Raw genomic sequence first — 24,953 nt, forward strand, 5'->3', positions numbered from 1 at the left:
TCAAGAAACCTACCTTACTATTACATTTGCAAATTTCAAGATGAGATTTGCAGGAAGTGTGACCTACAAGAAGCCCAACAGAATGTCAAAAATTAAAGAGAGTTTCAATATATCACATTCTGCTGTGAAACTGAGCTACAAGATCTGCGTAAATCTTGTTTCTGGAATTACATCATTCTGGGTAGAGAAAGTGTAACCACCACCACAGAGTTGATACATTACTGTCACATAAACTGGTCATCTGCTATAGAATTTTCCTGCCTCTTAAATTAGGGTTAGACCAACATCCTCTTGCCTAAGAATTACTGAACTTTCCTGTTAACATTTAGTTCAATTGAAACCTGATACTGAAAGAGCAGAAGTTCTCTTGTTTATTGTGAAAGAAGTTTTGTCTGTTCCAGCTTTTGCTTTAAAAAAAAAGAGAAAAATAATAAAAATCTGTGATGCAAATTATAGCATTAATCTGCTCCTCTGAAATGTAAAAATGTTTTCTGACTGAAATAAAAGTGAAAAGAGCTTGAACCTACATGCAGATCAACAGTATATGTCTTGACACCTTTCCTGTCCCTTCTCTTTCTGAAATCAAGGCCATCTCCTGAACTACTAGTTCGCAATCATGGTTCCTGGAATAACAGTGCATTATAATTACAGGAAAAGCAGACAAGGAAGCACTAATAAATGTTATTATCCACATCAGCTGGAAAATAATTTTGCTGCATTTTCTTCAAAAGGCTAGAGAAGTCAGGAGGGGGTGACACTCTAGAGATGAGTGTAGTGATAAGGCAAGACCTGGCAATCTGTACCTCAGTATCTGCACAGGAAAATGGTTCTTGTGCAAACAGTCACATGCAAGTACTGCTTGAGGCCTACAGTGTCTCTGTGCACAGGGCCAGCAGCTGGAGCTGGTTTCACTACACCAAAAAGCCAAGTCACAGCACAGCATGACTGTACCCTGACGCTTCTCCATTTCTTCCACACCACCGTGACAGTAACAAGGTGTTTTCCAGGCCCTTGGCCAGGACTGGGAAGGAGAAGGAAGCTTTCAGGATACAACCTCCTCCACAAAAATCCAGAGGAAGAGAACTGGAAAAGAATATCATAAGCATCGGACTGAAAGCAATGGCATTGTTCCTTCTCTGCTCCTCGGGAGCCATACCTGCACCCAAGCCAAGAAATCCTCAGGTGGTAAGAGTGGCTGACTGGGGCAGGAAGAAACAATCTGACTTTTTCATGCTGCTGTAAGGGATTATAAATGAAAATAAGTGTATTTGTGCAAGCTTCTCTGTTGATGAACATTCTCTAGAAAACACAGTTTTCTCTCTGAACTATAGCCGGTATTTAGAAACATTTTCTGAATGTCATGAATGAAAAACCAAGGACAGGCTAACCAAGACTAAACATATTTATCTAAACACAACTGTTGGTTTAGAAGCAGAATGAGAGATGCAGGGCAAGCATTTTATTGGATTTGTTCTGAAGATTTACTTCTGGGTGTAGACATTTGGGTTTTTTTTCCTGAAGGAGGGGCAATGTTTTGCCTACTAGCATGCCTTCTACTGTGATTCATTCAGTGCCTTTAAGTTGCCAGGATAAACTATTGATTCAACATGGTAATGCTGCCTAATTCCAAAGACGTGCATATCAACAGCACTAAGGTATGCAATCCCACAAAAAGTGATGATTTTGAAAGACAAAGTGGTGCAATGTGTAATGATGTAACCCTGCCTCGGCATCAGATTGTGCATTGACAAGACATATCAATATATATTATTATTGCTTTTAGATCTCTCCATTTCAATCCATGACAGGGTGGTCTCAAGGAAGCATAGTAGCTTGTGGCATTTCACTAAATCTTACAGTTTCCTCTGCAGTTATCTGGTATTTCCTGAGAGCAAGAAGGAAGGCACTGTAATAAAAAAGTTGATGTGTCTTTAATATCTAAACTTATTATGACGCACCTTGGATCATAAAAAGTTCATCAAAGATGGATAAAGCAGAAGTTATTCTAGAGTATGTGAGTGTTACAGACTCACCCCACTCTATTACATTCTTATGTAGGTTACAGCTTTGCCATTGTTTTAAGATGTATCTGGCACTTGGTGACAGTGACACAGAGGAGCATTGCCACAGCTAAGGATATGCCAGCATAACACAGCCTTTATTATAATGCTGTAAGCCACACTTCAGCTGTCATAATAGCTCAAATATAAACTGCTAATCATCCCTGCCTCTCCTAAAGTATTATATAGTAAAACTGCCATTATGAACACAAACCAAAAACCCCACACCTCTCACCTTTCTAAAAGAAGAGTTAAACCTTTCCTCTTTCAGTGAGAGTGTTCCAAGCCTAGTCTTGGCAAGAACAGCAGCAGCTTTAACTCTGAGGCAAGTTGAAGACACCAGTACCTGGTTGAAGGAAATCCACTGAAAATGAAGCACCTTGCTGCCTTTGGGAAGTGCCTCAGCTTGCTACAAGAAGAGTTGATGGAAATGCACTCTTTTAGCTTGCTGAAATTTCCATGGTAAAAAAATAAAGTCCCACTATGGTTTGCTGAAAAACCTTGTGCACACAGAAGCCTCCAGGCTACAAACCTGCCTCTTCCTTTCTCCCTTGATTCCCACCCACATGAAACAGAGCACACCTTCCGAGAAGCTGCTGTTTCCCTCACTTCCTCCATGCAGCTGATTAACACCACCAGCCAGTACTGGGGCTGAGGTTTCTAAGAGCCTGCAGAGAGGATCCTCTCTTGGCTTTGCAGCACATTCATCTGTGACAGAAGGAGAAGGAGGAAGAGTCCAGATTTCCTGGCCCCAGCACCTCATCCCTGCTGTCCCTGGGGCAGGCTGTGCTGCCTCCTCACACTTCTCAGAGCCCTCTCATTCTCCTAACACAAATCCGTGACTTCCCTCTCCAGGTCAGGCCTTGAGCCAGAATGCTGAAACATGAGAGACAACTCACGTCACAGAGGGCAGTGACGCTACCCATGCATCAGGCAGGACTCAGTTTCCCCAGTGTTGAAGAAAATTGGTTCAATACCCATGCGAGACTTTCTTGGATTGTGAAAACAAGCACGGAGATGTGAGGAAAAAGGGTGTGCAGCCACCCTTCCACCTTACCTCTGCCCCCTTGTGCATGCACAGGGATGGCACCCTGTCTACCTGCGCCACAGGTATCGCTGTCCACAACCCTTGCCTCAGTCGGCACAGAAACAACACATAGTTTCCTCACTTCTGAAACTAGCTTAATAACTCTCTCAGGTGCATGCATGGGGGAGAGGGCTTAACTGCTAGATGCAACTTTATTTTTGCTTGCCATCAATCTGTCCTACCTGGTCATTTCTCGTCATCATCCACGTCTAGATGATTTACAACCTTGAACTCACACAGCTTTGATCAGGAAGTGCTTGGTCTCTCATTATGGTTTATTCATATAAAGTAAAAGCCTTCAATACATCAATTAAAATTAAAAGATGCATGTCCCCAAATCAATATTTCACAATTAATTTTAACGAAACTTGGTATGAATGACAATTAATAATTAGAAACTGGGGCAAATAAAAAATACTTATGAAATTTCAATCACTTTTATGAAGAACAGGAGTCACCTTTAAGGTCTTCTGAACTTCACCTGAATTACTACCTTCTTCAGAGTCAGGTATCTACACATCACAGGTGCAAAATTTAACTAAAAAGACTTTAAAACTACTATAAAACATTTAGCATTTAGGTTTTCACTACCAAATTTCAATGAATTATGTACAGTAGAAAAGATAATCCAGAAGGAAGATGCCAAATAAACTCCCTGAGAAGCTTTTACAATATGAAAAGGGAATATTTTTATTATATGAATGATTTTTGTTATTAGTAGGATGACTTTCAGTGATCACATTTCCACTGCTAATATCCTGGTGTCACAACTAATATTAATTTATCTTTTATCAATCCACTGATTAGATATGTGTTTTTAAAAAGCTGTTTATATCAAGAACTTTAGTCATGCAGGGCTTTTTTTCCCCTCCAATTAATTAAGATTAAAGACTGCAAAAGAAGGCCAAGCAGTAATTTCTAATGAAATTGTTAATCACTTAAACCACTGAACACTAACAGAGTTTACACTACATATTGGCAGTTATACCATTTACGCACTTACTACTTGCAAAAGTGTTTTAAAGTAAGTTTAAGATAAGTTGCCCTTCATTTCTGCACTTTCCTGCATGCTGATTTTAGTGAGCGAAAACAATTGCTGACTGCACCCCGATTATTGTCCCAGCTCTGTCTTCCTTTCCCTGAGCTTCAAGATCAGAATTTCATGTCAACTGAATAGTGAATATTACTGTCTTTTCGGTTTGCAACTAACAACAATTACCAAGTTTTTGCACTAAATCTAGATTTCAGAGTTTAAAATGTCCTCTCTCTACAAAAAGCTGTCTTGAATCCCATCTATAAAAATCAGATAAACTGCAGCAGGATATGACAGAACAGATGGTCACTTTTAAAAGCCACATGAAAGCGCATGTGCCAAGAGCATGCAACTCTTAAGTTAAGGTCAAGAAAAAATAAAAGAAAAATTAAACTAATTTGGTTTACTTGGATTAAAATCCAAAAGCACTTCTTCTTGGCAAAAATAAGAAAGCAAGCTTCTCTTTGAAAATTCAGAGACAGAAGGGCTGCACAGACACCAGACCCCTTCACTCACCCACAGAGCTCAAGGATGAGCCACTGGGCATCCCTCTGTTTTAAACCTTCCACAGGAGAGCTGCACCACTACTGTACAAAGAGTGGGAACTCCGATGAGGAAACTGTGGCCAAGGGAGCCCCAGTAAGGCATCCTGACAATAAAATGCCTGTTCTTGTAAGAGCAGATGTAGAAAATACATAGAAAATTTGAAACATACACACCTTTCTAGAGTAGGGTCTGAAAAAGTTACTTGGCGTTTTCTTACAGCAACTGTAGTTTACTGCTCCAAGGTTGTTCTAACAACACTTTTCCTTTCTGTTGCACTGCCACCACTACTTTGAAGTTATTACAGAAACAAGATTAATCTGGGTAAAAAGGTTCCAGTTGACAAGCTGATTCACTTGTTTCAAGCAATGGCTGGACACGGTGAGTTGGAGCAAGGCAGCAGGTAACTACCAAGAGGGAATCGCGTGCGAACAACCAGCTGAGGAGGAAACCACTTGTTCTTGGAAAAAGACACCCTGAATTAGGGCTCAAAGAAAACTTTTCACATCTGTCAAATCTTCCTTGGTCTTACTCAGGCAAATGATGTTTCCCAGGCTGGATCTTCACTGGTTTCTTCCAGCATTTCCAAATTCAACACTTTTTTTTAAATAGTAGCTAAGAGCAGACTGCAACAAAACACTCGGATCACATTTTCGTCATGCTGTTTCTCTGTGGTTCAAAAAAAGATTTGGAAAGTGTTACACACCCTAGGCACAATACCCAGCTTTGCTCTGCCAAGAAACACTAATGCTAGAAAAATGCTCAGATGACTTCAAACTGTACACATATCTGCTTTTTCTGTCACCAGTGTCCTCTCGTTTGTTTGGGGGTTTTATTGCTGTCTTCTGAGATTGAGAAAAGGAATCCCAGCAAAAGAATCAAGAATGAACAAAAAGTAGACAAAACGCTACCCAAGGATGCCACATGGGATGAAACGGACACGTACACTCTAACTTTGTGGTGTCCTATCTCCTCCCCAGTAGTTCAGATACTTACTATACCAATTTCCTCATCTGCCTCAACTCCTCACTGAAACACCAGGCCCTCTCAATACTACTTTTTTACTGTTCCTCTGGTTAAAATTATTAACAGGGCCACAAAGGTTCACTAGCTGCTAAGCAGAGGAAGTTAAAAGGCATAGACTTGCAAGCAGTTGTATGTTTGCCTCTGATGATAACCTATGCATCTGTCTCGACTTGTAGTTTGCTGTAAGTTTGTAAACTCAGAAGCATTTTAAAGTCTTTAAGAGTAATGAGAGGAAGAAGGAAATTGAGACCGCTGTTTTTTCTAGTGTACTCAAAAGTTTGCTCTAGTCAGCATTAAACATGCTGATGATCCAAATCGGAAAAGTGCAAAAACCTAACTTCTCAAACAAACGACTAACTTGGAGTCCTTTAAAAAAAACTACAAGTGTCACTCACTTGTCAGCTTAGAAGCTGTAAGCGAGTGACAGTCGCTATCAAAGATGAAGCTTTTGGAGCGCGAGTTCGTTCCTCTCCTGGAGCAGCCGGGACGGGAGGCCGGGGCCGGTGGTCCCAGCCGCTCCGGCAGGGCGGGGGCACAGTGGGCGGCGGCGGCGGCAGGAGCTGCCCGCCGCTCCCCGCCTTCCGAGCACCTACCTGGGCAGAGGGAAGGAGAGCTCGCGCGGCTCTGAGCCGAGGTCTGAGGCGGCAGCGTCAGAGAGCCAAAGAGAGGAAGAGAAGTGAGGACCCCCGGGAGCAGAGCCCCCGCGCCGCCTCCCGAGGCCGCAGTCAGGCCGGCGTGCAGCCAGGCGCCCGGCCCCCGCCCCGCCCCGCGTCCGGGGCGGCCGCGGCCCGGGGGCCGGACGGGGCTGTGGGGCCGGGGCCCGCCGCCGGCAGCGAGGGCGGGGCGCGGCGGGGGCGGGGAGGGCACCCCGCCAGCCGCAGCCCCCCGGGCCGCTGCCCTGGGGCGGCGCAGCGGGTCCTGCTCGGCCGGCGGAGGGGAGCGGGGGAGGAGCCCGGCGGCGCCCGTGCTGGGTCCGCCGCGGTGCCTTTGCCCCTGCCCCGCTGCGGGGGATGCGGCGCGGCCCGGCCGCCCCGCGCTGCGGCCAAGGTCGCGGCTGCCCTGTCCTGCTCTGCCCCTGTCCTGCCCCTGTCCTACCCTGTCCTGTCCTACCCTGTCCTCTCCCACCCTCTCCGGCCGTCCTCGGCCGGGCCGCGCGGCCTCGGCCCCGGTGCTGCCCGCGGGGGGAGGCTCAGCAAACTTTCCCCTCTGTGCGGCGGGGGCCGCCGCCCCCAGCCCAGAGCCGCCCCGCCCCGCGGCGCCGGCTGCGGTGCTCACCTGAGGCCGGGCGGCAGCGCGAGTGGAAGCGGCGGCGCAGCTGGTGCAGGATGACGCGGAGGCCGATGCAGTACACCCGGAGCAAGGGCACCAGCGCAGACAATAGCGACATGGCCGCCTCCCGCCCCGCGGCGGCGGCGGCGGGCTCGGGGCGCGGCGGGGAAGGCACTCGGGCAGCGGGCGGCCAGCGCCGTGTCTCCGCCGGGCCGGGCCAGGGGGCGGCGCGGCCCCCACCCACCCACGGAAGGGAAAGCGCCGCCGCTGTCACAGCAGCGCCCGGGCTCGCCGCGGCTCCCGCCCTTCTGGGCATGTGCGGTGGCGGGGGAAGGGAAGGGGCGGCGGCGGGCGGACCGGCCTCGGCGGCGGCAACGACGGGGCGGCGGCTCGGCCCCCGCCGGGACGCCCGGGGAGCTGGGGAGGGGGCGAGGGGCGGCGTGTGCGACTCGGCGGGGAGGCGGGGGCGGTGTGACAGCCCGCCCGGGGAGGCCGGCGAGGCAGGGACTCGCTGCCAGGTCTGTGACAGCTGCAAGCAGGCAGTGCCCGGGCGGGGTGAGGCACAGGGCGCTGCCTCGTCATCTCGTGGCTGAAAGCGCTTATCGGGTTGTCCCACCATTTCTCTTCTCTCTGGCACAGAGGAGGGGCTGCTGCTGACTCCCACGGGCATCGCTGGGGCTGGGCACGGCCCCTGTCACCTCGGGCAGCCCTCAAGCTCTCGTGGTCTCAGTTGCAGGTACCGATTTCTCCAAATACAGTTGAATATACGGAGCTTTCCTACACCAGGAGCCTGAATTTTATACTAGCCTCACGAATGCGTTCTTTACAGTGATACCTGTTGTATCGAATGATATATCTCGAAAGTTTAGTGTTACCAGTTTTCAATCCTCAGCCTTATTTTTAAGACGCCGAGTACTTAGGAGAGAAGAGCGCATCTTACCTACCAGTTCCTCTGGTAGGTGGCTGGTTTCGGCTGCAGGAAATACAGTGCCTAGTCCTAACGTCGTGGTTTTCATTCAAGATCTGGCAGGTTTTCATAAATGCAGATGAGTTTCAATATTGATACAAAGAAAAAAACAAAACAACGACAAAAAAACCAGACAAAAACAACAACAAAAAAATTCATGTCACAATAGGAGACATTGACCTATATATTCAGCTTCAAATCTTTATGTCACTTTTTGTCTTTGAGAATGATGGGAAGCCATACAAGTTCTGAAGTGCAGTTGAAATCTAATCTCTTCCTACCCTTTTTTAAAAAAATGCCATACTTTCTACAAAAAAAATACAAATAACAGCATGCTTTTTCAGTGTCATATTGCTGAGAACTGACTTTCTGTCTTCTGTCAGAAATACACATAAAGTAACAGCATAGTGTGTAGTTGCTCCAGGACAAAACCAAGCATTTAATTTTATGTATCTCTGGTAATTATTTTTTTATTAACATATGAAATTATGCAAACATAAATAATAAACATCATGAAGTCACATCAGTGAGGGATTCATTCTTAATGTATATTTTTTGCAACCATGCATGGAGCAGTAATAAGAGCAACACATAAAAAGACATGAAAGAAGAAACACTGACATTTAGTAAACGTGAATTATTCTTTCAACTTATCTCAGTAAAAATCAGATCTCGACTCTTTTAAGTTGCTTTACATACTTTTCTCAGAACTACAGCATTAATGAAAGCTCTTTCAACATTAAACTGTGAAACTTGCCCACAGTGTATTTACACAATCTATATATAAATAAACCATGCTTTCTCAGGTTTTCTAGTATAATAGAATCAATTGATGTGTTTTCAGGCTACTGCAATAAATACTCCTCTGTCTTTTTTCAGAACACGCTATCCAAAGAATTAGGCTAAGTGGGAGAAAACCAATGGGTTAACATTCTAGTCTTATTGGTCCCACTACTTTTTCTCGGGGTGTTAAAATTATTTTCAACCCTTTGTGGTTCATGAGTACAGCTTCACAGAAAGGATGAGGAACTGTTTAGACAGTATTAAGTTATTTTTTTCTAAAGCCTTATGGGGCATGGAGAAGAAAATATTAACAAAAGGCTGTAGGTCTTTGATTCTTTTCAAAAATTGTCTTATAATACCCTAATATTGTCCTATAATACCCTAATTTTAGTCGGTATTTCCTTTTCCTTGGTTTTCGAAAGTCTGCATCTTCTTATTGACACTTTGGGTTTTCTTCTTGCAATCATTTACTGCAAAGCCTCAAGTGTTGAGGCCGGAATCTCATCCATCTACTTTAGATGCCTCGCTGAGATGTTATTACCTCAATGAAATTTTAGGTGTCTTAGCCCTGGAAGGGACAAACGGAGCAATCTAATTCCTCAGCTTTGCTTATTGGCACAGGACAGAAAGAGAGGCACTTCTGAAGACCTGCAGAAAACTGACAGCTTTCTTTGAGACACCTAGGGTGCCTTCTTCTTTCCATTGATTGCAAGTGAACTCATACTGCCAGTGGACAAAGCCAGCCTGCAGCTAGTGCAGTGATATCCTCTTGGAAATTCATCAGAAACACTCCTAACACTCCATCAACACACGATCTAGCCTCTCTATCCCTCCCGCAGGACTGACATTAATGAGATCACAGTGCTTCCATCCACATTTTGTATAAAGATGCAAATACCCATAAGAAAGGAAGTGGGTGATGTTTTTAGACTGTAATTAAACCCTGAGATCAAACTTCCCAGCAGAGTGGCATAATCAACAACCATCGGGTAGTATGGAAGGTAGGTGTTGCAGCTCAGGGCCTGTGCAGCCGGGAATATGTGAGGCACAGGGCCACATCAGAGAAGACAAAAGCAAACCCGAGGTTATCCTAGCAGTTCAGAAGCTCTCTGGCACGGGGTGGAGGGTTATGAGGTTATGCCTTGTTTTTCTTGTCTCCTGTATGACACATCTTTTCCAGGTATGTGAGTTCGCTCCCCTTGGTTTTTCTCCTCTTGAGAACTGGAGCCAACAACTTGTATCCACCACACAGTGGTTCAAGTTCAGTAGGGGAGGTTGATGCTTTTTCCCCAAGCATGGCGTAATAGTTGGGGCAGTCTTGTTCAGTGGTGACACATCAGTCCCTCTCAAATGGTAAAATATACACTTGCGCTCCTGTGCTTAGCTCAAGACACACTCTCAACCTCACACACGTGTGTCAAAGCTGATGGCCCATGCCGGAAGAAGCCAGACATAATTCTGACTACTGCTAATTTTTCAGTCTTCTAAAAGGGATTTAAATGCCTGTCTTCCTAAGCTGGATTGTATTGGGACTTGAGGCAAGAGATAAGTACCTATCTTCCCAGAACAGGATCTCCTTGGCATGTGTGGGTGAATATAGTTAAATGCCCGAGGAGCTTTCAGGTTCAGTAGGGAGTTGCTCACAGTAATAGGCAGTGCTGGGAAACAGTCATTTGGGATTGCATCTGGAATTCATGTAAGCTTTTGAGCACCTGCAGACAATTTTGACAGACTGCATACACTTTTTTTTTCTTCCCTTTATGCAAAAGAAGAGTAATTTTAGATACCCTCAAACTAGGCATTGTTTTGCCTAATATTGGGCATTTGAGCATAGCAGAACTATATGGAACAGTAAGCTCTTGGGCAGTCTTTGTAGTAGCTTAGGGAGGGTCAGTTACTTGGAAGAGAAAAGAAATTTTGCCAGTGGGAGAGGTGTCTGCCAGCTATGCAGTAGAAAGTCCCACGGACTGAGAGCAGGCTCCTCTGCTGTGGGCAATCATTTGATGGGAGACCTTTATTTTTTTTTAAGTAACACTGGGGAAGACAGAAAGCAGACAGTGTAAGACTGACCTTCTGTGTAACAACTAGTACAACAGCATTTGCCCATGAAGAGGGATGACTTTTGATCCCTTACAGTCTTTTTCAGATCTTTCACTTTTCAAGAAGGTGGTCTCACTGTGAAAAACTGACCTGCGGCGGTGAGCCTGTAGTCATAAGGATGTGAAGCCCAGAAACAAGCAAAGAAAAGAAATCCAAGCATTTTTTAGCCTAGCATTTAAGTTCATGGGAAGGAGGCGACAGTGTTCCAATCCATATTCCCTGAAGAGCCTACACTTTTTTAGATTAGAGAAGAACAGGACAAAATATGGACTAATAAATGCAAATAGAGTCTGAGAATAGGGACAACTTCCCCTCTTACACCAAATGCTCAAAGCTCTCAGCTACTATGCAAGAAGCATAGTGTGCTTATTACTCCTGCTGAGTTTTATTTAAATTGACCATCTCTGCAGCAACTATTGTATTTGTGCATCTAAGTTTTCAGTGCGTGTCACACTTTTCAGGATGTATCTGGTCTGGAAAGCCTGGAGAGTGAGTAGTTGGGTCTGAGTTTGCATTCTCCTCCCCTCATGTGCCTTCTTCAATATCAGGTAAGTTCTGAGTATCCCCTCAGCAGTTTAGTCAAGACTCAGAGGCCAGAGTCAGAAGAAGGTATGCAGAAAAAAAAGCAATAACAAAAATAAAATAATTTTTAATAAATCATCAAACATGTTTACACACAAAACTTCTACAGGAATGTAAGTATAAAGCAGGTGAGCTGCTAACAAAAATACATAAGCTTCCATAAAAACTTTTGCCGTAAACCACTTAAAAATCCCAAATTACAAGTATTAACAGACTTCAAACTGTACTCAGTAACTTAACTTGGCTGGAAAAACAAGTCATATGGAAATTCTAAATATAACTAGCATTTCAGCAGTGGAATTAGTTCTTACATAATTCCTGGATTTATTGGAAAATGTCTGGAAGTAGATAAACTGATTGATTAAAATACATGAAGTTTCAAAAGCCCTTTGACAAGATCCTGCACAGAAGTGATGATAAGCACTCAAGGGATAAGAATCAGCATATTGAATAGAAACAAAACCCCACAGTAAAACAAGAGCAAAACAAAGTGATTGATTTCCATTGGGAAATCAGAGCAAAATAAGAGCAGGGTGTCAAGCTTCCATTCCACATCCAACCCTGGCTAACATGTTCCTTAATGTCTCAGATGGGATAAGAGGAGAGCTATTGCACCATAATGGTACTGTGTTATTTCTGTTAGTCAAGGCAGGAGAGGAGCAGAGGAATTTCAGACAGATTTAAATAAGCAAGGTGTACTGGCAGTATTCCAACACCAATAAAATAATGCTACTGAAAATAGATTAATTATGCCCACTATAGAAATGGATTTGTTGACAGTTCATTTGCGTTAAAACATATCTAGTGTCAATAACTGCCACGCGGTTATTTCAGTGTTTGTGCAGGGATGTCTGCAAGCACCTGGGGCATTCCCTGTGCAACACTGCTCAACCTGTAGCTAAGACTATTTTGTTAATGTTCAGCAAACAGCCAGGAAAATTATTATGGTCCAAAGCAAGAGTTTTCCATGACACCCTGGTCCTCCATGCCTTTGATTTCTTCCTTAGATAAGCACATATTTCATCAGAGACATGGTTAGCTTCATTCTTATATGAAGGGGAAAAAAAAGCAGAATTGCCCCTCAAGAACTGGGCATCATGGGTTGATCTGCACCTGTATTTTTATTGCAGCTGCTTGCAAGAATACTTGACTACTGCATACAATAATATTACGCAAGGCAAGGTTTGTGAGGAGAATGGAGCAGACAAGCTTTCAGGTACATGTAATCCTGCCCATACACTCAACCAACTGGGACTATAACACCACTACTATTAGTATTAAAGGTTCAGTAGCAGTGTGTGGGGGAGCCCAGCTGGTTCTGGGCTCTCTGTAAACGAGATAACAAAGATGGAACGCCTACACCTGGCAGAGGTTCAGCTACGGACAGAAAGGACTGTGACACAGAATGGGTTTCCTGTCAAGAATGCTGACCTATTGTGTTCAGACATGTGTGGCTGTGTGTCCAATCATGAGTTACTATGTTAGTGGTAAACCAGTGGTGCATGTACATGTGTCACCTAGAATTGTATAAAGTAGCTGCACTGTTGTAATAAAGTGAGCTGGTATCCTGAAGCCGTGTCGTGTACCACCACAACCCACGACAGCAGTGTTCACTGGTCTCATTTGTGCTGTCTGCGGGTACTTCCCTGAAGACTAAACTCACTGCTGTTGAAGCTGGAAAGTCAGCTTCAGGAAGTGGTGGGACTGAATCCTGGGAAGACATGGGAGCCTTGGTTTTGAGCATGTCAGCCATGTTGAGTCCCACCTACAGATACACAGATATACAGGCGACTCCACACCACAAGCAGGGTGTTCTCACACTGAAGATGGATGGGTGGCCAGGTCAGGGAAGCTGGGAGACAGAGTTTGAATGTCAAGATGTTCAGAGTTAGACAGAAATGGCCAAAGTGGCAAGGGCTATACCTCACAAAAATGCATGTGAGTCTGGGGCTGTGGCTAATGTTTTAGACAGTCAGAGGAGCTGCCTGAAGAGGGCAGTTCTTACCTGTTGTAAGCTTTTCATACAGCTTAAAGTGACCTCTCTTTGTGCCCTGGTTGTCTGTGTGTGCCTCACACCAGCATGAAGATACTTTTCCTCAGCTATTCCTGTTTCAATAATTGACTTCTTAGATGGGAGCTAATACATGTTGTCTTTAGGACCCACATTGCTTTTGCACTTGACTGCATAGATTTCCTGAGCTCCTTAGGGGCAGGTTCTGCCTGTAGCTCTGTAACTTCAGCATGGGAAGAGCATCTCTTATTTTTGTTGTTGATGTTGTTAAAGACTGGCTGGGGTGTTTCCAGCTGCCTGTCTCTATCTAGACAGTGGCATATGCAGGTGACACAAGGTAGGAATGTGAGAAAGGCTACAAGTGGACTCACTTTGGTTTAACTTTGCTAAAAAATGGTCCAGCTCACCGCTAACCCAGATAATGTCATGCAGTAGGAAGGATGAAGATGAGCAGTTTTCTGGTCTGTAGGGTGAGGGCGTCTGAAAGCAAGTGGAGCTGAAAAGCCTTGTCAAGTGAAATCATCCATCCTGACACAGGGCTGGGGCGGGGGCCACCCTTATCCCAGGCAGAGGTGTGCTTATGGGATGTGTGAGGAGGTGGACCACAAACAGGAAGGATGCTACAGTGACCTGAGCTGGGAGGTGTCTGAAGCCTGATGTTAACTTTTTCCCTTCAATGTCAAATATACTGGAGAATTATTGAGAATCAGAGAGGGTCTGGCAGTTCTTTAAGCCCACTCTACACTTCTTTTTATACTTCCCTCTGGCACAGATCCTTTGTACTGCTCTTTGTCAACGAGTCCTCTCTTTTTAATCTCCCTAGACACTTATTACTGCTGCAGCTTTTTCTCTAACCCCCTCAGTTGTCTCTGCACTGTTACTTCTTGTCCTTGGACAGCCAACACTCTCTCCCATTTTTCCCAGTTCCATCTCACTTTCTAATCAACCAGACAAACCTGTCTCTCTATCTGCCTACAATCACTGGATCCTTCTTCTTCTGATCACACCTGCCTGTCAGTTGTCCAAAAAGATTACATACGCCTTGAAATTTCCACTTACTATAATAAATGAATGATTGCAGCATTATATAACTTGTTTATGTTGGGTTAGTGGAGTACTGGTTTGGACTTTGGATATTCTATAGCATTATATTAATTTACTAAGCACAAAGCAACAGTGTAAAAAGCTCACATGGCCAAGAAATTACCAGACTCAACATTTTAAATTTAAAGGGAAAAGTTAAACAAAATAATTAGGAAGTCCTGCTATTCTTGAGGACAAATTCGCATATGACATAGATGAGGTAAGAGCAGACATCTGCAAAACCCTTTCTCATTCCATGCCTTTGGGGTGATCCAAATCTCTAAACGCTGAGCTTTATTTTTCATTCTTCATCTCATTTTTGTCAGTATAAAATCAAATCATAGTGTGATCAGTGCCGAATTACCTTAAGAACAACTGCAGAGAATATTCAGCAGGGCTCACACCTTACACTTTCTCCTCTAACACTTGTCTCAGAGGAAACACAAGATGTTCTGTAATTGTAGTTTGATCCCCTAGAATGTATGCTCAAGAAATTATCAGAGAAAACTCATTCTGCTGATAAAAATAACTTAAAGGCTGGAGAAAGCCAAGGCATCCTGGCAGTTGTTAAGAAAACACTATCAGTTTTGTTTGTTCACTGGAACAGGCTTCCCAGGGAAGTGGTCATTGCACCAAGCTTTCAAGAGTTCAAGGAGTGTCTGGACAATGCTCTTGACCACGTGGTTTATTTTCAGGCAGTCCTTCAAGGAACAGAGAGCTGGACTCGATCCTTTTGGGCCCTCTCCAACTTGAAATGTTCTATAATTCTATGTCTGATTCCAATTTTACATATGATATTAGTCTTCATATTTTTCAGAGGTCATAAACTATTTTGATGATACATAATCCATTACTTATGATAGTTTAATTTCCAAGTCTAAAACAGCAGTTTAATTCAACATCATCATCACCTCCCAATCTGCTGAGACAGTATAGAATGAAACACTGGACATTTTTAAAAATCTCTCGCTAGAGATTCTCAAATATGTAACAAAGTGGGTATTTCTCAGTCCTCTGGCTGCCCTGAGAGCTGAGATTGCTCAAGCCTGATAGATGAAATTCAGATTCCCATGAGGTGCAGTGGTTAGAAATGGTGCATTTCAGATTCTGGATTAGTCTTGGTTTCATATTGCTTTCTAATCTGCTGCTGCTGTTTCAGTAATATCAGCCATTTGCATTCAGTATTTAATGATGATAAGCCTAACACAAAGGACTGAGCTATCACTGCTTGTATATATGTTAAATTTTTAGGTTCTGGTTTTGGTTGTCGGGGGTTTGTCTTTGTGTATGTATGTAAGAGCATGTGTTTAAGTACCAGCATAACATTATAAAATGGCATAGGTATTTCACATGCATAAGAAGCTTTTAAAATGGTTTTATAACAAGTATTTTTCATCAAGTAAAAGGCCTTAATCCAAACCAACCAACAATTCAAGTGATGAGTTGCAATCTTTAAAGCTACTTCTTATAGCTAGGCTATTTGTTTTCTAGAAACTTTCAAAAAGACCATCACCCACTCAGACCTGTCACTCTGACTGTTAATTGATAAGTTTAGGATAAGCTGCTTTAGCATTACAGAACATTTCATTCTCTAATCCTGGCTAGAACATGTTTTCCTACCCCCTGACTTCACTTCAAAGCAGATTTATCTAAGGTCTAGATTACTAAAATGAGTTTAGACAACTCTGCATAATGAAAAAAAAGAAAGTATATACATATGCATTGTAAATGTATATGCACATTTATATGTACAGACAGTACATATAAATATTAAATATTATTTCAAAATAATATTTTGAAATTTTATTAATCAGGTGGAAAGGGAATGGCATTTCCTGAACCCAGGAGTGAATAGGGAACCATTTAAAGGCATTGGTTTATGCTGTTACTTTTTTCCTCAAAAGAGTAGGGATCTTTTTTTATATAAATCACATTACAGCATCATTACTCCTTTGAATAAAAGAGTTATATTGGCTGTAACCTGCACTTGTTACACAAAAATTAGAGATGGGGAGCAAATTGTCCTGGTAACCACATGTTAGCAAACAGAATAGGTTTTTATCTGTCAAAAGTGTAAATACAAGAGCCTTTACTACTGTTCCAGATTAAAGAAGAGCACACAAACCCATACATTATATAGAGGGTGAGTGTCTTTATGCTCATAGTTTCACTGGCTGGGTTTCTTATTGCAAAACAAGGGGGTTTCCTGCAATTTGCATGTTCGGTTTTGCACTCATCCTGCTTCTGCCCAGCCTGCCTTTTATTGGGGTTTTGCTTCTTAATAATGAGACTGTTAAGAGTCAATTCACTATGTTTAAGTATTTCTTTTTTCAAGAAAAAGTGAAGATAATAACTACATTTTGTATCTGGCTTCCCTTGGTCTTTTGTTTGTCACGATTAGCAGTTATGCCCTGGTTTTGCATTGTCTTGCAACAAACTGTTTACAATATGTCATTAAAAGCAATCTGATTGTATCACTCTTGCTGTTGTTGATTAAATAGGGAAAGTATGAAGTCAAAGAGAATTTGACTACTTCATCAAAACACAGTTTGTTTACAGAAAAAGTGCACAAATTTGCTTGTATTCAGGCCCAAAGAAATGGCTCTTTTTTTTTTTTTTACCTGCAGGTTTAATTTTCTCTGTATTTAGTTATTAATTTTTCCTACTGTTAATCAAACGGTTAGTTTAAATCATGACGTTATGAAAGAAAATTGTACTCAGCTTCTGAAATGCATATGAATGGATGCATGATCTGTAGTTCAGGGACAGGATCAGGCACTGAACAGCCACAGTGAATGAGACAGAAGATCAGCACAGATTTGTATATATCTGTTACAGAGATCAGGATCAGATATCTCAGAGGGCAGTTTAAAATCTTCTCAGCAGAAAGTCTCCTACATGGTAGTTCCTATTTTCCTTCTCACCCTCACCTATTATAGTGCTATTTTTAGTAATAGTCATTATGTTCAAATTCCAAACATTTTGCCCATTTTTGTCTTGTTACCATTAATTGTCTCTTTATATATATTTGATATGTAGAGGATACTCCAGATTATTTTTTAATTTTATTGTTTCTTCTATCTGTGCTGCATTTCCTTTATATGATTATATACATCTTGTCAAAAAACATTTTAACATTTTATAATTTACCACCTTCTAATTTCATTGCATAGCCCTTTATTTCTGTATGAGACAGGGATTCAAAATTCTCAATCTATCTTTAAACCACTTATATTATATGCTGCTTTTTGTTTTACTCTTTTCCTGTTTATTAAAAAAAGTCTTTTAGGTCTCCTCAGAGGGAATTAACAATAGAACACAACCTGTTAGCTTTTATTTAGACACCCCCTGTTCACAGTGTACTATGGAGTGTCTCTTAACGTAACTGAGACCAATACACGGAAAGAGGTGTTGGTATGTGTAAACTAAGCAGAGACTGAAGTATGAGTAATAAGTGAACCACCGAAAAGGGATGTTCTTGTTAAGGCCTGCACAGAACTGGCTAGTCATACAATGCTGCTCTCTAACCTGTTTCGAACTGCAAGGTCATAAGAAAATACAGATGACAACTGCTCTAGATGTTTTCCAGAAAGTCTACTTCCAGGATCTCTTGTCTGTCTCCAGCACTAGTGCAGCTCATTACAACCATCCAGTGCTGACTTTAGAGGGTGAAATCTCTTCACGTGCTGAGAGTAATGAGATCGGTACCACCAATGGAGATGAGCCAGGATCTTAACTAATGCTGCAAAATGTTTTTGAGAGCATCTGCCCTCTCATCAGCACACACAACAGCTCTCCATCTGTGCCATTATCCAGCCATACTCTGGGACTGCATCACTCCTTCACGAATTAGGCCACTATGCTGTTAAGGACAATATGTAAGTAATATTTTTGCTGTACTTTCTTCTTCCAGTTATATTTGTTTGCCACTTGAGACAGGAAGGGAGAGAGGAAGAAAAGAAAGAAAACAAAGCTATCTGCAATGAGTTCTTGAAACATTTAAAATATAAGGCTTGATCTCAACTTTTCCTCTTTCATTATCTGCTTCTGCTACTTGGAATTTTCAGGACTGTTTAAGCCCTGTAATAACTTGTTTGATTTACAGTTATAATGATTTATTTCTGCTGGGGGGGGGCACGGGGATGATGCTGATTACTTCTCTCTTGGTTTTGCTGTGTCATTCTCTAGGCTCATAGTATGTATTGCAATGGGTTTTCTAAAAAGATAAAAAAAAATTAATTTTCTAAAAGCAAACACTTGATACACAAGCTGCCAGCTATATCACCTGCGAAAACAAACACACCTGTTGAGTGTACAGATGCTTCAGGTTTTTTTCTCAGAAAATAAAAAAATTCCAGATACCAAGAATCAGATGTGTTCCCTGTGATTTTCTTGCTTACACAGACCAATCTACTGCAATCTATTATCTTTGGGGGTTTTTGCTATGCACTAGGCTGACAGTTTCAGTGATTTTCCCTTAATAACTTCAAGCCATTTTTCTGATCATTGCACTGGATGATGATCTTACTCAGTATATATACTTTGGCTTTGGTTTTCTTGCTCCCAGACCAACCAGTTTCCATTTATACAAACTATAATGATTCTAGTAGAAAAGCCAACCAACTGAATATGGTTTTAGGTGGTTGGTTTGTGTCCTCTGAATGAAATTCATTTACCCTTTTAGAGAGGCACAAGAAGTACATGAATTTGAGTGCTCAGGACGTAATTTTTTGGTGCATTCAGGCCTCTTTCACAAAGGGGAACTTTGCTCTTCTTTCAGTATTACCATAGTGCCTGCAAATAGAAATCATATTACCTTCAATTATGTTTGCTACGCATCAGTAGCACACTACTGACTTTAGATTTATTCCACATTTACAAGAAAGGAGAATAGGTTTCACCACCTGGAAGATACATTTCTTGGTAACTTATAGCCACTAATAAAAAACTAACACAGATTATTAGGGACTAAAAACCACACACATCTGAAGTGTGGAGTGATTTATTCATCCCTGTCCAGCGACTTGAGATATTATCATTAATGACGATAGGAAATACTTGTTTCAGGGTAAAATGAGCAAGCAAACAGTGATGTTGCATACAGCCTCCTTCCATAAGCTCCATACTCTGCTGCACATTAACTCATTTTCTTGTCTAGAAATCACTCCACAGATTGACTGGTTTTATTTGCCAGCCCTCCTAGCCAGAGCTCGGAAATGAGAAAAAAAAAATGTTACTTTGTCTACCTAGTCATTTATTTATTATATTTTTTTCTTGCTTCAGTCTACTCTCTGCAAAGCTTCTGTTTTTCTTTCTTTGTTGCCTTGTATCTGTACTTCAGGCGTGAGACTGCTGCCTCTGATGTCTCTACAGAGAAACCCAAACCCACGCTCTCATGTCTCCATGCCATGACTCTTCTGAAGAGCTGGCTGGGAAGGTAGAAGGGTCACTACCAGAATGCCAAGCACTCCCAATTTCCAGCCAGCTCCAGCAGTCTTGGAAGCAGAAGAAATCCTTTCATAGTAATTTTGTGATACTTAGTGGATTTGCAAAACTTTAGGCTTTACCTATTTGTCAGTGTCCCTTTATTTGCCTATGGAATAAACTAATTAAAAATATTCAAGGTAAGAAATAAGCCCTAATGTGTATCTAGAAATAAATATATCTATTAAGATCAGTGACAATTACATGACAAAACCTCTATGGACTAATTAGTAGAGTCAGCACACAAACACTGGTTTCCTAACAGAGATTTTTTTTTTTTCCCCTCTGAAAATCTGCCAGCTACTCAAGCATATTTCTTCACCTTCTAATATTTTGAAAGGCACGGTCACCAACTCCTGCATCTTTAGCACCACCAACTCCAATCAAAATATCATCAATGAAGACGGATACCTCTGTCAGGCATCTTTTTTTTCTACTAGCAGAGCAAGGAGGGCACAGCTAGTATCATAAATCACTTTCCTTTAAGGGTATAATCAAGTGACATGAGAAGTTAAAGGCGTAAAAAATAAAAGTTTCAACTTCACCTGCCATTTTCTGTGTCACAGAGTAACAAACCCCCAGCACTTGATACAGTCTGGTTTTAGGAAGGAGAAAGGGGCCTCATGCTCTGTAATGCAAACTATTTCCATGAAAGTCCTAGTCCTAACCATGATCCCTGGAAATGTTCAAGCCCAGGCTGGATGGAGCTCTGAGAAATCTGGTCAAATAGGAAGTTCCCTGCTCATGGCAGGGAGGTTGGAAGTAGATAATTTTTTAAATCCCTCCTACCCAAGCCATGCTGTGATTCTAAGATTCTATGGCCAGGCTGCAAACCTGTCAAAAGCCAATTTGCAGCTGTTGATATCTTTACAAGAATGACATAAATTGCTTAGGCTGAGATATCTGGTAATGCATGAAGGGCAAGAATCAAAGCCCAGCAAGTCCAGCAAGTCCATGGAACACGTCTCAGTAAGCTTTGATTTTCTTGGACATGACACCCAACTGCAAAATGAGAGGGCAGAATTAGGCAGAATATTCAAGAATATTGTAGAAGGGAGGCTGGGGAGGGAGGGCTGGCTTGAAATACCCAGCACCCTTTCAGGTCTGTAACAACAGATGACAAACAGAAAACAAAACAGTAGCTGGAATCACCTTTCAACACAAAATGTTTCTCTCCACTGATCCTAACAAAAAGGCCTTGTTTCTCTTGGGCAGTCTCTTTTAGCAAGCTGGGAGCCAATCCTTCATCTTCTAAATCACCGGGGGCATTTTCAGCCCTCAGAGCAGCCAGTCTACTTTTGGGGGAGGTTTCCCAAGAATGAAAAAAAAAGCAGTGATAACTGAAATGTAAATGCCGTAGAGGAGCTCTCATCCAAGCTGGCACTGTTCTGCTTTATCACTAGTCTCTGCAACACTGCCTTTCAGTCTCAGATTTTTTTACTGGCCACGATGCCCCTGTAATTAAAATGCGATTTTTCCAGAAAGTGGCCTTAAGTAAAAAATAAAAAAGGGAAATAAAGTCATCACATGATTCCACATAACTGCAAATGATATCTTCAACTCCCCTCATACAATGTCATTAATTGTTGCTGGGGTTGCAGGGGTGTAACTGGAAGGTGAATTTGGCCTGCAGAACCATAAATCCCATGAGACAACAGCTAGAAAAACACCAGACAAATTGTGCAGCCCAAGCAAAGCTGCGGAGCTGATGAGTAGGGCTAAATCATGTTGTAAATGTATAAACTGAAAAAATGTTCCAGATGGTGTGTTCTTCCCCTTAAATCCTCTCTGGTCTCACCTAGAGAAATTAACATCTCTAGACATAGTCAAAAGAAAAGCCGCAACACTTAAGAAGTCTTGTGTATAAAAAAATACTTGAGCTTATACTTGAATGGTTTACTGGTAAAATCTTAAGCTTTCCATACATATTTTTCTTTGGATAAAAATAGCCTATTTTTCTCTAAGCTCATAACCTAACCAAGGAGGGAACCGGTCAAACAAATGTTGTCATGTAAAGTCAGAGACATTTTATGCTTTGCGAAGGTCCCAGTGCTGAAATGTCTGATGTTAGAAACAAGGGAGCAAAAGATTTAAATCACTGAAAGCTATTTTTGAATAAATGTTTCTTGCATAAGTCCCATACACAGGAAGAAAATAAAAATTAAGGAAAATTGCCCAAATGAAAAGCATAAGCTGTGAATTTCAATAGACAATATGTAGGCTTGCATATTCCAGCTGCCATTGCTCTACTTGGCTTCAGAAACAAAAGTATTTAGGATAATTATAATTACAGCTGGTTAGAATTTCCACGGTCGGGGAAACACTAATATTTCAACATTTGTTTTCATGCTGAATCAGAATAAAAATATTCAAATTCCTCTCAGGGAAGAATTATGAAAAATTATAATTCTTAGGTATTTAATATAGATGCTGTCAAAACACTGTCCTACATATATCAGTATCTGCAGCATTTAGTAGAAACATATTGTAATATTTAATTTGGCATTCCAATAGGTATATAAAGTCAATGTGAAGGGAATGGGAAAATTAAACACTTTCAATTCACAAACCAGAATATTTTGGTGTTGAACAAGGATGTTGCAGGGGAGATTTTAAGAACTGTGGAAATGTTTGTATTTTGGAAAAAGAATTATTTGCTAACCACTGTTGTTTTAGTAGCTAACTTTTGACACCTTCCAGCACAATTTCTCTTAGACAATATCTTGATCAGGCAGTCTGTCTGCCTTCTTTCTTCTTTCCTTCCTTTCTTTTTTTCTTTGGCATTAGTATGATGACAAAGGAGTTTTATTACTGTATTTGGATTTTTAATTTTTTTTTTTTTACAATGCCTAGTTATCTAGAAACCTTCACATCTCCGGACTAATGTGCAAAATTGAATCCTCATAAAATCCAAGCAAGGGAAGAAGCAGATAAAATGACAGACAGAGAGAGGTATGCATTTCAGGGGAGAGCTAGGATTGGACGCAGCGTAGCCCTGGATCTTACACAGCTTCAGACTGTCATGCCTCTTGAAAAACGACTCAATGTATCAGCTCTCAGAAGGAATTGGCCAGCTAAAGTGCTATGCACAAAACCAAATTTTATGTCTTTTTCTGACCACACAATTGATGCATGTGGGAGTGCAGGTAGCAGGTGGTGCACCTGCATTAGTCAGTTCAGGTCAAGGCACACTCTCCGTGAGGCAGAGCTGCTGCCTGTCCCAGCAGCCTGAAAGTATTTGTGAAGCATAATCCTTAAGAAATGTGGTGAAGACATTATGGAAACATACAAGTCTTATGGCAAAACACAGCATAGGTACAACTGTGGTCTTTAGCCATAAAGGTAATGTTTACACTGGAAGGTAGACAAGTGCTCCTACACTCCTTGACCTCTATCTGTAGCCCCTTCATGTGCTTCTTCACGTCTGGAAACTGGGTACCTGGGCAGGATGTATTCTGTGACACCCTCACAGTAGATGTGTCATCTGCACAAGGAGGTGGCCAGCTCTCCTGAACACACCCACAAATGCTTAATTCATTGAAAATTCAAGCTGCAGCACAGAATATCCTGCTGTTCTCCTTCTGACAGGGAACTACATCAAAGGCTTTGCTGGGGAAAAATAATGCTTTGTGATGACAGGTCTCCTACCCAACAGTGAGAGCTGTGGTTCCACAGCCCAGTCTTCATCCTGTCCCTACCTTGAGCAGGCTGGGTTCTCCAGCCCTGACCCACACAGTCCCTGGAGGGAAAACTGCAGTATCTCCTTGTGCAACTCCTGGGTACCTCTGCCCCTGCTTCGAGTGGCCTGTCCTTGTGTTGGCCAAGCAGAGGATTTCAACACAGCAGCCTCCACATCCAGGCACCTGCACTTGGTGCCGAAAGATAGGCACTGCAGGCATTTTGCTCTTCACTTTTCAATAAACTGTCTCCGATAATTGCCTTGCCTTCAGAGTGGAAGGTCCCTGGAGTAATGAACAACTGTTATTTCTAGTACAATGGGATCACTGCCTATAATGGTACCCCTTAATTGATACTGCAGTGCAAATTATGAAAAGCAAGAATATCCAAATATAGAGACACTTGGCCCTTGTGGCAGGAAATTAAGGTCTCTTCTCTAATACTGCTGCATGCCCTGAACTTCCACTTCAGTCAAAATGAATTACATACATTCAATACTTTGAAAAACAAGCTCTTAACCTTTACAAACAGGAGCTTATAGAGCTCACATCATGAATGTTCTGGCTATCCCTATAAATATCCAATCCTTTTTCATATTCTACTAATTTCCTTGGCATCCTGGCCCCATCAGAGTTAAGGGCAAAACTTGGCTAAAAAGGATGAAGTACATTTTTAAAAATAATTAATAAATCTGTAGGTGCATTATCTTTTGAAATTTTAGTGGGTTGGATTGCTTAGTTGGTTATAATTTTTTTGTAAGAAAAAGCAAGAAAATGTTGCTATATCATCTGCAATACAAAATCTTTCATCTTCCTATTTTTCACACTTTGAGAGTCTATCATTTTCAGCCTCTGGATAAAATCTTTTTCATACCTGTTCATGCTTTGCTTTAGTGTTGTACTCCTTGGAAGAAATAATGACCAGGAAAAACTCAGACTTCTGAGAATGAGTGTGTTATCTCTACAGTGCCATTTTAATATTTCAAGAACTAAGAGTCTAAATATTTAATCTCCACTGCAAAGTGTCTGAGAAGTGTGGTATTGTCAAACAATAGCAATAAACTGCTGAGGAAAGGTTCAATCCTTCTCTTACTGATGTCAGTGGAAATTTTGCCAGGAAGCTCAGCATGACCAGGGTGTAGCCCAAAGTAATCAGTTCTACAGATGATTACATGAAAAAAGCCCTTCATTACAGCATGACAACTGAGTATTGTTACAGTCGTGAGACAGAGACACCTTCTGGAACCA

General features: G+C 42.0%; 2 protein-coding genes across 7 annotated transcripts in view; both read right to left on the bottom strand.

Annotated features, from left to right (window-relative positions):
- The window catches only part of DHRSX (dehydrogenase/reductase X-linked), a 206,842-nt gene that overhangs the window by 158,588 nt on the left and 23,301 nt on the right, over nucleotides 1-24,953 (bottom strand). The window contains exon 1 of one of the 2 annotated variants that reach the window (XM_027891382.1): nucleotides 7,025-7,172. The exons of the other annotated variant lie outside the window; for it this stretch is intronic. Within the exon in view, the coding sequence (XP_027747183.1) occupies nucleotides 7,025-7,136 (112 nt within the window). The 5' untranslated portion in view covers nucleotides 7,137-7,172. Of the gene's footprint in view, nucleotides 1-7,024; nucleotides 7,173-24,953 lie in introns of those variants that run through there. 2 annotated transcript variants of the gene reach the window in all.
- ZBED1 (zinc finger BED-type containing 1) overlaps nucleotides 1-24,953 on the bottom strand; it is a 50,290-nt gene that overhangs the window by 5,734 nt on the left and 19,603 nt on the right. The window contains exons 1-3 of one of the 5 annotated variants that reach the window (XM_027891378.1): nucleotides 7,025-7,069; nucleotides 4,900-5,392; nucleotides 14-63 (exon numbers count right to left, since the gene is read on the bottom strand). The exons of 1 other annotated variant lie outside the window; for it this stretch is intronic. The gene's annotated coding sequence lies outside the window, so the exon portion shown is untranslated. Of the gene's footprint in view, nucleotides 1-13; nucleotides 550-4,899; nucleotides 5,393-7,024; nucleotides 7,133-24,953 lie in introns of those variants that run through there. 3 more of the 5 variants (XM_027891380.1, XM_027891379.1, XM_027891377.1) reach the window with 3 other exon arrangements.

The sequence above is a fragment of the Empidonax traillii genome, unplaced genomic scaffold (assembly GCF_003031625.1).
Source record: "Empidonax traillii isolate 1590-97213 ecotype Southwest subspecies unplaced genomic scaffold, ASM303162v1 scaffold320:size708019, whole genome shotgun sequence".
NCBI lineage: Eukaryota > Metazoa > Chordata > Aves > Passeriformes > Tyrannidae > Empidonax > Empidonax traillii.